This window comes from Mandrillus leucophaeus, unplaced genomic scaffold (genome assembly GCF_000951045.1).
Source record: "Mandrillus leucophaeus isolate KB7577 unplaced genomic scaffold, Mleu.le_1.0 Scaffold855, whole genome shotgun sequence".
NCBI lineage: Eukaryota > Metazoa > Chordata > Mammalia > Primates > Cercopithecidae > Mandrillus > Mandrillus leucophaeus.
In genome coordinates this window covers 531,793-545,170 of record NW_012109308.1, presented here as the reverse complement: position 1 = coordinate 545,170, position 13,378 = coordinate 531,793, and the positions used below count along the sequence as shown (strand labels likewise).

Genomic DNA, 13,378 nt, shown 5'->3' with positions numbered 1-13,378 from the left:
CCACACTTGGACAGTCACAATTCTAGGAAAACTTCCCGGAGTGGGAATGGTAAAGGCGATGGCTTCTTCCCATTTAGACCTTTTCAAATCTGAGATAGGCTTCCCCAGCAGGCTCAGTGCCGGAGTCCATACCCTCAGTTTAAGTAATAAATCCTCCTCCACATCATGACCTTTCCTCCAGAGGGGTTTGCAGATTGTGTGTTCTGAACGGCCTGTCTCTGACCGGAACCCAACTCCATCCCCAGACCCACTTCCATCTTTTTCTGTGAGGGAGACACACTGTCTCAACTTTCCCAAATGGCATCTACCGTGGCTTTTCTGATTAAAAACATACAAAATACAACCTTCCTATAATAAAACAATTTAGAAAAGCACCAAAAATCAAAAAGGGGTAAGGAAGAAAACAGAAATTAACCGCCATCCCGCCGCTAATATTTTGATGAGTTCTCGTGTATTTCCCTGCAGCTGATTGTTGTTTTGCATACATTTATTAATATTGGAATTAAAAATATATATGGCACTTTGTATCCTAGAAAATAGTAATACTGTAAATGTGTTCTAGAAATGCGAGCTGCTGTCGTTCTTATTAGAGAATTCAAATAAAGAACTGAGGCTCGCTGGCGACAGCTTCCAGGGGAAGATGGGTACCCCTTTGAGACAACAGGGAGAACACAGGCACAGAGGTGACGATCATTGTTCTCTGCGGGGCACATAGTGACGCAACCGGAAACAGGCATGAGTTTGTTGAGTGGGGACAGGTAATAGAGAGCTATAACTGGCTGGCCTTATGGCCTCCACGGCACTGGGGAGCCATTGTACGTTCTTAAGCAGGAAATGACTTCACAAAGGGATTCCTCAGAGGTTAATCCTGCAGTAGAAGACAGGGTGGATTGGAGTGGAAGAGTGGGAGGGCAGGTGCAGAAGGCATAGGTCTGCAAGTGGGGAGCAGCCCTGGGGGCTCAGCCAGTCCCCTGTGCCCTGACAAGTGGTATGGCATGGATGGCTCTACTTCTGGGCCGCCAGGATGGACAGGTACTGGTTGCTCTTCACCATGGCGATAATGAGGAGGCCACCGGTCAGCAGGAAGGTGGGCCAGAAGAGGGAGAAGAGGAGGGTCTGGGGCCCGTAGAGGCGCCGGAACAGCACGCTGGTTTCGTTCCCCGGAGGTGCGGAGAAGCAGTAGAAGACCTGCTGCTCTTGGAAGTTGGCTCTGACCTTTTCCACGTCGGCCCGGGCCATCTGGTAGTTGTCCAGGCTGCCTGGGATGTAGGAGCACTGTGGGGAGAAGCAAGAGCAGCCGTGGGCTTGGAAATCCCCATTTCTTAGCCAAGGGCTTGATATGAAGCAAAGAAAAATACCAGCTTTGTAGTCAGGCCCCTGGATTGGAGTCAGGACTTTGGTCTAAAGCTTGGCAGGCCGTGCGCTGTGCAGGTCTGGAGAGCACGCTCTCATTTGTGTCGTGTGTGTGGATGGCAATGCTGGAGCTGCTCGGGGTACAGGCTACACACCTGGGCGCATGTCCTGCCTTGGAGTCCTGGCTCTGCCTGGATTGGCTGTAGAATTTTTGGCAAATTGCTCACTCTTTCTGAGCCCTGATGGCTTTATCACTTAAATGGGTGAATATCAGTTTCAAAGGATGTTATGAAAGAAGGACTTCAAACAGAGTCACCTAAGGAAACCAGGGAGGGACACAGGCCAAGTGGCCTATGTATCTGAAATAGAGATCATGTGCTCAGTTGCCTACAGGGCTCATGAAGGTATTGTCAGCAGGTGAAGCAGGCAAAGCAATGGGATGAGAGGTGCCCACTGACACTTGCTTTGGTGCCAGGAAGAATTGCCAGGGAGTGGCAGGGCCTGACAATAGGGAGACAGCCAGCTGCCTCCAGACAGGCAGTCACCACTCCCTCCACACAATGGATGTCAGGCCATCTAGAACATCTATAAGAGCCAGACCTCCAACACTTGAAGAGAAGTCGGAAACCAGATCACACCTGTAATCCCAACACTCTGGGAAGCCGAGGGGGAAGGATCCCTTGAGCCCAGGAGTTCAAGATTAGCCTAGGCAACATGGCGAGACTTTATCTCTACACAAAGAGTTAAAAATTATCCAGGTGGGCATGGTGGTGTACCTGTAGTCCCAGCTACACAGGAGACTGAGGCGGGAGGATCACTTGAGCCCAGAAGTTGGAGGCTGCAGTGAGCTATGATCTCGCAACTGCACTCCAGGTAAGGCAACAAAGCGAGACCCCATTTCAAAAAAAAAAAAAATAGTAAAATATTAGCTAAACTTAAAATTGAAAACCTTTGCAGTTTCAACCTGTGTACAGCGAACAAAATATGTTGGCAAGCTGGTATTTGACACTGGGATCCAAAGGAAAGAAAGGATGCGTCGAAAAGAGTTTTGTGCCAGCAGAGCATGACACACATTTAATTCTGACACTGATTATTGCTATTAGGAACCTTTTGCCCTGTTCCTATGAGGCCAGCTGGAAAGTACTGCAAAGCGGTCATAAGGCGGAGACCCTGGTTTTATCTCTGTTCTGTGCTGCAAGTGTGGTGCCCCCATCTGCAGCGGGATACCTACAGGGCCCCCACAGCCCAGGTCCCTACCCCCTCTGCATCACTGAGGGCGGGGCCCAGGAATGTGTGCTTCCTTCATGCACTTAATTTTGCCCTAGTGAAATCATGTGCAGGATCAAAATGTGTACAACTGAGACCCAAATGGCAGGTGTTGAGCCAGCTTCCTTACAGGCCTCGGCCACTCCCTAGATTTATATGAGGCCCCACCCTGGAAGCTGCCTGCCCTGAGGGCTTTCACTCCAGCAGCACAGAGGAGGGTTGCACTGTGGTTCTCACAGCCTGGGAAATGGGGAGCACTGCACTCAGATACACGGTACCAGCCAACCAGGGAGCAGCTGAGGCTGGGGAGAAGCTGGCTCCTGAGTAATCTGGCATTCAGAGCTTTTGGGTACTGCCAGGTCCTCAGTAGCACACAATCCAGCGTCCTGAGCTGAGGGTAAGGGGGCCTGGCCTGAGTCTCTCCAATGCCTCTGACTGTGACCTTGGCTAACCTAGCTCCTTAAACAACAGTGTGGCTATGGAGTCAGACAGGCCTGAGTTCTGAGCTGCGTGACCTTGGCAACTGCCACGACCTCTCTGGGCCTTGTAATATGGGTTAGTGAGGCTACCTGCCCAGAAGAACTGTCATGGGGATTAGATGAGATGATGCATGTAAAGCATTGAGCACAGAGCCCAGCACATGATAAGAACTCAAAAAAGTGGAAGACGCTATTATTATTTATGATAATATGTTTTGACTTATCTATGAAATTGCAACAACAGCTCCTTCTTTACCTTCTTAAAGAGAGGTCTATGGATGAGCTCTGAAGTGGAGGCTTCTGCCCATCCTGGGCCTACTATTTCCTCTGCCTGCTCAGGGTTCCTCTGGATCTTTCATGCTGGGCCTGTTTGGCAAGACACTGGGCAGGAATTCACTCTTCAGGGCCAACCCCAGAAGCCGGGGGCCTGAATGCATCCTTTCTCTCCTGTCCTGGGTCCCGCTTGTTATCTGAATGATCTGAAACCACCCAGCTTTTTCCCAAGCCCTGCGGTGTAAGGTCCCCAGGACAGACAATGGGAGGGGATTTAGAACTCACCTGCTCCAGGCTAAGACTCACAGGAAAAGCTGAGGGTAGACTGTGGCCCCCACCTTCAGAGTTGGAGGGTGGGATGAGAGCCTTCGTGGCCCTTCACAGTGATTCCAGAGGACACCCAGCTCGCCTGGAGCCCCAGCTACTTGAAACCCTATGACGGATGTAGGCGGAAGGAGCAGCTAGCCCACAACCCAGCTGCTTGGCAAAAACACAAAGGGCATTTCCACTGTTTCCTCCCAGCCCCTGCAGCCTGCTATCAGCACCACACCTGGTCAAGCCTGGATGGCAGAGGAGAGGACAGCAAAGGCTCCAGCACATCCTTCCTTCACATCCTGCTGACAGCTCATTCAGGGGATGCTCCTCTGAGCTGGCAATCTCAGGACCAGGGAGGCAGCCTGAAAACCAGCCTGCTCCAGCCCATATCATACCCGGAGAATGTCACCAGTTATTAAAAATTTGTGTCTTGCTTTGGGATAAATCAAGGGCTACTGAATGCCAAAGCAGAGGTCATGAGCAGGAGCTACCTCCAGTGGGCCTGGAGACCTCTCTCCACCTGGTGGGGCCGAGTCACACTAGCGATGATAAAACACCTGACCATCCTGCACTGCCCAGACCCACTTCTCCTTGACCTTCAGCACTCTCAAGATCCCACAGCCTCCACGCCCCATCCCAGGCACCCTGCCCTTTCCCATCCCATCAGCCATCAAGTCCTGACAGTCAGCATCTCCCTTGCTGCAGGCCCACATCTTGGTCCTGAGTGCCTGCTGTGGCCTTGGCTCTTTTGTCTCGTAACTAGACCCACACACTTGTAGGCTCCATCTTCCCGGCCCAACTCTGATCATGCCCTAAAGATTCCCATTGCCCACAGCAATAATTTCCAACCTTAGAATCACCTTGGGAGCTTCATGAATGGATCTCTGACCAGAGATTCCGCCTTGATAGGTCTGGTTTTGGACCCTAGTTTTGTTTTTTTAAGACTCCTACGTGGTTCTAATGCATAGCCAAAGTCGACATATCTTGAGACATACACACATTTTAGTTCCATACTGTGATGATCAAAGGCCTCTGGGAATAGGTGTTAGTCTGCCCTGGCAGGCTTTTCCAGCTGCATACACCCCATCATGGGTCACTTTCTATAGTCAGCCCTCTCATCCCTGTCTCCACCTAGCCCTTCCCTCCGCCATGCCTCCTCCTATAGGCATACCCACTTTCTATATCACCTCCTTCTCTATGCCTTGCATAGAGAAGGAGTGCCTGTCTGATGTTAAAAGCCTCACCCAAGAGCTTTTCTTTCTTTCTTTTTTTTTTTGAGACGGAGTTTCGCTCTTGTTGCCCAGGCTGGAGTGCGAGGGCGCGATCTCACCAAGAGCCTTTCTTTCTTTCTTTTTTTTTGAGATGGAGTTTCACTCTTGTTGCCGAGGCTGGAGTGCAATGGTGCGATCTTGCCAAGAACCTTTCTGATACCCCCATCGTTGTCAGCTAGAAAACGTCCTCCTCCTCTAATCCCTGTAACTTCCTCTATTCTTCTCCCCGGTGCCAATCCCTCCCTGCTAGGCCTGTTCATGCATGAGCTCTCTCCTCTTGAGTCCTACAGGCTTGACACAGGAGGTGCTCAATGGCTGTTGAATAAATAAATGAGAGGAGGAAGGAAGGAAAGAAGGAAGGGAGGGAGGGAGGGAGCCAGGGAAAAATAGAAAAGAAAGAAGGAAGAAAAGGAAAAAAGAAGGAAAGAAAGAAGGAAGGGAGACAGAATATGGGCCAACTGATCGCTTTAGGAAAGGATATGGTGGCGAGTTTTGTTTTTTGGAAGGGGAGGGTGGGATGTTGGGAGGTGAGGATGGAAAAACCATCTAAATGTTTGTTTATGGCAGTTACTCCAGCCCTGAGTCCCTGGTTTCCTGGGGAGTCACCGGGATTCCACTTTGAGGATCTGGCCCTGGGCCTGGTCCCTCATTTGACTGAGGTTGTAGAATGAAAGTAATAACACTCATCACTGCTTTTGCTTGAGTGCCCGCTATTCACCCAGCATCAAGCATGGCACTTTATATACAGCGTCTCTGACTTGATAACAACTCTTCAAGGTGCAGCATTAGCATTCCATTTTACAAGGGTGGAAACTGAGGCAGGGAGCGGCTAAGTGGCTTGCCTAGGTTTGCACAGCCCGTTAGTGGCAGATTGAAACCCAGGTCTGTGTTACTCCAACACGGAAGAGCTAGGGCTGGCTCAACCTCATTCCAGCTGGGAGACCTCGTCAAGTGGGTTGATTTTTCTCAGCCTCAGGGACAGGGACAGTTAGGAACAGTCTCACATACGTGACAGGGATAAGGGGATATGTCCCCATCCCCCCAGTTCAGTACCTGCTGGTTCTGGTCCCGGGTGTCCTCTGTGTGGTACAGCACAGCCCAACTGCCCGCAGCTGACACGTTGACCCACAGGCACGGGTACTGGGGCACCTTCTTGCCCTTCAGCTCCTCCTGGTCCCTGATGTTGGTCTCAATCAGGTGGCACTTGGATTCCTGGGTCCACACGCTGAGGAGACCACACACAGGCACACATTACATCTTGGAACTGAGTGACACACAGAACACGCATTTGAACCCCTGATCCCCTGGGAGCCTTTAGAGGGATCCAGGGCTGGGCTCCTCATCTTGTCTTAAGCGTCCAGCAATAAAGGCACATGACCCCACAGTCCCTGGATACAGGGAGGAATTGTAGAAGCTAGATGGGGTCTTAGACATTATCTATATAACTGGTTCTCAACCCTGGCTACTCTTCTAAAAACCTGGGGAACTTTTAAAAAGATTCCTGTGTCCAAGCCACACTCCAGAGCAAATGAATCAGAACTTCTTGGGTGGTTGGGCCCAGGCCCTGGTGGTTTTTCAAAGTCCCTGATGTGATTCTAACAAGCAGCCAAACCTGAGACTCTCTTATTCAAATCATCTTCGTTTCGCAGAGGCAGAAGAGAAACTCAGAAAGATCAAATGACTTTGCCGAGGCCATGCAGGACCTGAAGCTAGGTCTGAGTGGCTTTGAAAGCTGTGTTCTTTCTCCTAAAAGGAGTAGATGTAGGAGGGCCTTGATTTGAGCCAGGATGGAAAAGATGGTGGGGACGATCTTTAACTGGTGCCTCACCAGGGTAAGGGTCCAGCCTGGAATCACTCCAGTGTTGTGAAGAGTGAGGCTGCAACAGGCCAGGGAGAGGCTAACAGCCTCGTCAACATGTTAGTAAATCAATTGTGATTCATCTCCCAAGTATCCTGCGGGAGACCCACTGCCAGTCAGACGGGGGCTGTCGGCTGCTGGAACGTGCCCAGAGAGTAGGTCTGAGTCTTATTCTAAGGACAGGCTGAGAGAACTGAGTGTGTTTGTTCCAAATAGAACACAAATTAGAAATTCACAGTTCTTCCTTAAAGTCTCAAAAAAACCCAAAAAACTCAAGTGGTTGATATGTCAGGGAGCAAGGGCATGGACCCTTCTCTGAGATTCCTGAGCAGAGCTTCAGGGAAGCAGATGCTGGCTCAATGCAGACACATCAGAAAACCTCAAACATGAAACGGGATGTTCACTGAGGCAAGGAGCTCCCCCTCACTTGAGGTATTCATCAGGAGGCTGGATGCCCACCTGACAGGGAGGCTTCAGAGGGGACAGAATTATGCAGCTGAGCTGTAAACGTCTGCAATTCTCTGATTCCTCCTGGGATCAAACTTGCACTGGAATATTTCCGCTGACTCTTTGCTAATTCTTGTGAGAAGGGCATCATGTGTCTGTTACCACCAGGTCCTAGAATCTCAGAGCAGTGGGGCTCAGTTCATCCTACCTTCCCTGCACTTGAGCCCTAGAACCTAAGAATGAGCATTGTCTTGACCCTGCTGCCTCGAGTGAGGGTCAAGGAGAGGGGTGAGTAGAAAGCCAGGGTTCCTTCCAGATGTCAGACCCTTAGGAGAGGGTTGGGGGGTGGGCAGGCCAGAAGAGCTCAGTACCTTTTCTGGTAGAGGGGCAGCAGAGTCGTGACCAGGACGTAGTAGGTGATGACGGCACACACCACCATGGCTACACCCAGGCAAAGGGCTCGTGTCTCTCCCCGTTTCTGGGCCATCACCAGCTTCTTCACCATATTCACTGGGGGCAGTGATCATTTCTAGGTCCACAGAAGCAAACAGAAGTGAGATCAGCCCAGTTCACAGGTGATCCACAGAAAGAGAGGACAGGTGAGAGGGGAAGGGTCTCAAATACTAATATCACTCTTGTTTCTATTTGGAGCTTTGCAACTTCCAGAAGGCTTGCTTTTCAGACCCCATGTAAGCCTAATCCATGCAATTGAGAGGCAGTTGCAGATAAGGACCTATGACTCAGAGAGGTAAAGTGACTTGCCCTAGGTCACACAGTATGTAATAGGCTCAGTAATGACTCCCCAAGATGTCCATTTTCTAGTCCCTGGAAGCTATCAATGTTACTTTATGTGACAATGACTTTGCAGAAGTGATTAAGATAAAGGCTCTTAAAATGGGGAAACAATATTGGATTATCTATGTAGATCCTAAATGTAATCCCAAGTGTCCTAATAAGAGAGAAGTGAAGGGAGATTAAACATAGAAGAGAAGGCTAAGGTGATATAACCAGGGAGATAGCAATTGGAGTGATGTGCCCACAAGCCAAGGTGTGCGGGCAGCCATCAGAAGCTGGCGGGGGCAAGGAACAATGGCTCATCCCCTACAGCCACTGCAGGGAGTGCAGGCTGCAGACACCTTGCTGGTTTTGGACTTCTGGTGAAATTTCTGTTGTTTGGGGCCATCAGGTTTATGATCATTTGCTACAATGGTCATAGGTCCTATACAGTGAGCAAGCTGTACATGTGCATCATCCACACACCTTCTTCCACGGCACTTATCTCACAGGGACACTTGGAGTATTCCTGCCCAGAAACGGTTCTGTGGTAGGGCTGGCTGGGCCGGGCAGCAGGCAGGGAAAGGAGAGGAGGGCCCCAGAAGGCAGCTGCAGGTTGTCAGGAGAGGCAGGAAATTTACCATTTTCTGGTTTTTTTTTTTTTTTTGTAAGGAACCTTCCCCCACTTCAAGCAAAGAAAGAAGAAAGAAAGAAGGCATGATGGTGGCCTCAGAGATGGCTTTCTTATTTCAGGGGTTGAAGCCACCTGGGACAAAGCGGAATGGGCACATTGCTGGTGGTGGCTTTCCTTCTCTCCTTCTTTAGGCAGCAACTCCTTGTTTTTTCCCGGGGCACTGACCCCACCCCAATGCAAGCAAAGATTCCACCCTCCCCTGCTAGGCTCCCGATCGCTCCCCCAGGATTGTGAATCTTGACAAAGACTTCAAGAAACAGCCCGTTAATCTATGCCGCCTGGAGCCACAGAGATGCCCAGCCATGGTCCCCGTGTGATCTCCCGTGCGTTCCACAAGCTGTCCTAGAGCCTTCTGATAAATGTATTTGCTGTTGTTTTTATTTGGTTAAGGTAACCAGAGTCCATTTCTACCAAAAATACCAGGGCCATGGGACCTGTTCACTGTAATCCTCCATTTTAGGGGAAATTTTAGCCAGATATCAGGGAAGACTTTATTCTCCTTGCCAGGTCCCTAAAGTAATAAACATACTATGTTTTATTTGTTTGCTTAATTAGTCAGTGTCCAGGGGGACAGGCATGAGTCCAAAGAGATTTTCAGCAAAGTGCTCTATTTTCTGCTCAGGCGTCTCTAAACTACTGGACTGTTTCAAATATTCAGTCAGAGATTCTTGACTCCCTCCCTTCAGCCAGGCAGTTCCATACCTGGGCATCCCTGCTAAAGGGAAGAGTCCAGGGTCAGGCAGCACGGATACCCATCGCACCTTCCCAGTGAGCTGGTCCACCTCCCCTGTCAATTGACAGAGGTGACATCCAATGATAACTTTTTCTGCTTTATTTGAAACCAGGAGGTGAGGTTCCCCTACATTCTAATGGAGACATTACAGAAGCACAAGCAAGCAGAAATTTCCCCTGACAAAGAGAGATGATTTGTTCAACTCCTTTTTATCCTTTTCCTTCTGTTCTGTGGTCTTGTGGGAATGGGAGCACCCACGCCGTTTTCTACCTGGCGTCAGTTGAGAAAGCCTCTCCACGTATTCACAGGTAAAGCAACAGAATCACCTGGAGGTAGGCTAAAAGCCCCAACAGACTGCTTCCCCAAGACCTTTAAGGGTCACTGGCACTTGGCCCCACCCCAGATACTGTGAGACATAAATCATTTGAAGCCAATGGGAAATCCCATTTTGGAAACTTAGGGCTGAGCGCCCACAACGAAGCCATTTCTCTCCTGGGGCAGTTGGAGCGTACCTGTGGGGGTTTCCTGTTACGTGAGGGCTCCTTCCTGGCTAATTAGCCCCCTACCTTCCAGGGCCACTGCCTCCTCTGCTGTGTGGCTTCTAGTGCCCTCCCAGGCCCCTGGGCACTCCTGAGGCTGGTGAAGGCAGGAACCTGGTTTTACCAGTTTTAGGAGCTCAGAAGGAAAGAAAAAGAGAGGCTTCCCTGTCACACAGAAGTCTGGAAACTTGGCTTATTCAGGTCTGACCTGTGTCTAATGCTCTGATGAGACTGTTGCCTGCACTGAGTGAGTGAGTTTATAGAGTCTTGATAAATCCTCCTAAGACCATGCATGGGGTTCCATGTAGATGTGACTTCAGCAGGAAGTTAATATTCAGCATCGGAAGGGAGAACCTTCGGCAGCAGGAAGGATGGGAACTGTCAATATCCCCCGAGGGACAGAAAGAACAGGAAGAAGTGGGTTTCTGCTATCATAGGAGGGATTTCAGTTAGACTTTAAGAAGAACTTCCCAGTTTTGAGCATTTCTAAACATCTCTGAACTTCCGGGATATATCTTCCCATTTAGAAAGGTCACTTGAGGTCTGGGATAGATTCAGAGAAGATGGAGGACAAAGGAAAGCAGGACTTTGGAGTATCCTGGGTGACCTGATAATTGGGTCGACATCCTTTTCCTTAGAAGGACAAGTAATAGTGTACATTGTTTAACACGTTGGTGGGGTGTAGACAGGGCGATTCTAAGGTCATCAGACACGGAATCAAATCCCGGCTTTGCCACTTAGCAACCATTTTACTGTGAAATGAGAATCATGGTACCTGCCTCAGAGAGTTCAGCTAGAGATCAAATGCCATATTGAGTATCAGGCATGTATCATAGTGCCTAGCCCCAAATCAGCCCTCAGTAGATATTAGCTATTATTACTGATGAAGGAAACCCTGAAAGTTTGGAGCAGAAGTCTGGACCCCTCTTGATGAATCTATTTTTTGTCCTACCTCTCTACCGGTGACAAGTGCCAGGACTGGTGTTAATCTCCAGGCTGCAACCTTCTGGCCACTCTGAGAACTGGGACCTAGAGGGCCAGGGCACCTACTACGAGAGTAACCTGGCCACTGTGCCACCCTCCCCACTGGCCACCAGACCACCGGCCCCCCATCCGGAAGGACAGCCCTGAGAGGAAGGGAGTCCTCCTGTCTGCCTGCCTCCCTGCCCCGTGGCAGACTGCGTTCCCCACAGTCTCCCTCCAGCCCGGTCTTCGGAGAAACAACTTCCCAAGTGCTTTCAGATCCAGTACTCACAGTCTCCCCGGCGCCCTGTGGGTCTTCAGCAGCAGATGGTTTCTTTCTGCCTGGCCCCCAGCCCCCACCCCAAAAGAGGCCACAGAGCTCTAGCAGGAAGTTTGGCCTCCCCGCCCGTCTCCAGGGAAGCAGACTTGGGTCCCCATCTGGGGCAAGCCTCCATGCCCAAACATGGTCAAGTCTGAGCACATAGCCCGGAGACACAGACTCGGAGAGCAGGTATCCAGCCCTGAGGAGGGCAGCTGTTACCCAGGCCCTGCACCTCCATCTTTCCAGAGTCTCGTGGGAAACAGATTGCAAACGACAACAGACAGCAAGACTGAGAAACTACGAAAGATCAGCCTGGTATATTTGGAAATATTTCTTCTCTCTGGCTCTGTGGGCTGCCAAAGATGCCAGAAATAGGAAATGATTCTCCTTTTGTTGGCATGAGGAAGGGTGGAGTTGGGCTGGAGGGGTTGGGCTTGTCACCAGTCCCTGGCATACCCACGCTGGAGCAGCTACAGCTCCCTGCCTTTGGCACTTACGTGCTGTGTAACCCTGAGCAAGTTATGGCACCTCTCTGGGCCTCAGTAATTCCTTTTATGTTTTTTGTTTTTCTCGCAAACTTATCATTAAAGGACCTCAGTTTTCTCCCTTGTGTTACCGGCATTTTTAAAACTGACTGTGCTTTAGGGTAGCCATGAGGGTTAGAGATGGTGGGGATTTATGGCAAGGGGACAGAACTCACCTTTTAAGGACCAACCAAGATGAAGCTGGGAGTAGTGAGAGCTCCACGGCTGCTTCCAACCAGGTCTAGACAGTCTGCTCACCATGGGCCCTCCCAGAGACTGTGAAAGTACAGAGATTTGTACCTGGCAATCAGACAAGTGAACGTCAGCATTTACAGGCAAGAAACATGCTTTTAGATCTCTGCTTCTTCATCTGTAAAGTGAATGTAAGGATTAAAACTCAGCATCAAAGGGCAGGTGTGGTGGCTCACGCCCGTAATCCCAGCACTTTGGGAGGCCAAAGGTGGACAGATTGCTCAAGCCCAGGAGTCTGAGACCAGCCTAGGCAACATAGCAAAACCGCATTGCTACTGAAAATACAAAAATTAGCAGGGCGTGATGGTGCATGCCTGTAGTCCCAGCTATTAGGGAGGCTGAGGCACGAGAATTGCTTGAACCCAGGAGGCAGAGGTTGCAGTGAGTCAAGATTATGCCACTGCACTCCAGCCTGAGCAACAGAGCGAGACCCCATCTCTCTCTCTATATATACATTTATGTATGTATGTGTGTATATATATATATATGGTTTTTTTCCAACAAACAACAAAAACAATCCCAGATATTGGGGCTTTCCTGCGTATCAGGCATGGTGCTAGAAGACAGCATATCTCCACCCTTCACTGGACCCAAGGATCAAAGAACCTGAAACTGAGGCTTGGAGACTTGAAGTCACTGGTCCAGCCCTAGGGGCCAAAACTAGATTCAAAGCTGGCCCTTCCAGATTGCACAGCTCGGTCTGTCTCTGCTGACCCTGGGGCTGCCCTGAGACATTAAAAATCACCTCTATCATACAGTAAGCTGCCACCTGAGGATCTGAAGGTCACACTGAGTTTCCCCAGCCCCCAGGGAGGTGGGTGCAGCCTGGCCTACCGTGCTGAGCGAGCTCATCACCTCCTTCCCTCCTGCCCTCAGCAGGCGCGAAATGAGGGCGGCCATTCAGGCCTCCCTGACACATTCTAAGGCCGTGAGTGCCCTTCTCCACCCCTTTCCTAATTGAATCATATTAACAGGAGACTACATTGTCTGTTTAACGGGCACCATAGCACCAGAGGGTCTAAGGCCAGCTTCAGACCTTGCGGGCAGATTGACAGAGGGATGCAGGATCTGGAATTCAACCTCAGAAGAGTAATTTTCCAAGGATGATCCTCTGTCCATCCAGGGGCAGGAAAAGTCCTCCTGAGGCTATTCCAGAAATGCCAGCCCCCTCCTCCTGCTTCCCCGGAGGAGAGATACACAGTGCAACAGGCTGCCGTTTATGAGTATAACCAAAGGGCTCCTTGCTCGTAATACTCTAAATAAGTTATTAAGGGCTACATATTATTTGGAATTTATCAACAAACTTTAGCATTCT

At 50.1% G+C, this 13,378-nt stretch overlaps 2 protein-coding genes and 1 long non-coding RNA gene across 4 annotated transcripts in view; 2 read left to right on the top strand and 1 right to left on the bottom strand.

The window, feature by feature from the left end:
• KCNIP1 (Kv channel interacting protein 1) overlaps positions 1 to 13,378 on the top strand; it is a 392,942-nt gene that overhangs the window by 24,318 nt on the left and 355,246 nt on the right. The gene's annotated exons all lie outside the window — the stretch shown is intronic.
• Positions 467 to 11,673, bottom strand: KCNMB1 (potassium channel subfamily M regulatory beta subunit 1). The gene is made up of 4 exons (XM_011968654.1): positions 11,258 to 11,673; positions 7,634 to 7,791; positions 6,011 to 6,182; positions 467 to 1,275 (listed from the first exon to the last, which is right to left on the bottom strand). Exons 2-4 carry the CDS (start codon positions 7,765 to 7,767, stop codon positions 1,006 to 1,008), a joined length of 576 nt encoding a protein of 191 aa, XP_011824044.1. The 5' UTR covers positions 7,768 to 7,791; positions 11,258 to 11,673; the 3' UTR covers positions 467 to 1,005.
• LOC105530921 overlaps positions 11,492 to 13,378 on the top strand; it is a 32,317-nt gene continuing 30,430 nt past the window's right edge. Inside the window, exon 1 of the long non-coding RNA XR_001004711.1 lies at positions 11,492 to 11,602. This is a non-coding gene — a long non-coding RNA (uncharacterized LOC105530921). The remainder of the gene's footprint in view (positions 11,603 to 13,378) is intronic.

What these genes read in the sequence shown, in the direction of transcription:
- KCNMB1 (XM_011968654.1), bottom strand. Translation starts at nt 7,767, where the DNA reads ATGGTGAAGAAGCTGGTGATGGCCCAGAAACGGGGAGAGACACGAGCC. An exon ending in CTGCCCCTCTACCAGAAAAG is followed by an intron (nt 6,183 to 7,633) that starts GTACTGAGCTCT and finishes TGGTCTCCTCAG; the next exon opens with CGTGTGGACCCAGGAATCCA. An exon ending in CCCGGGACCAGAACCAGCAG is followed by an intron (nt 1,276 to 6,010) that starts GTACTGAACTGG and finishes TTCTCCCCACAG; the next exon opens with TGCTCCTACATCCCAGGCAG.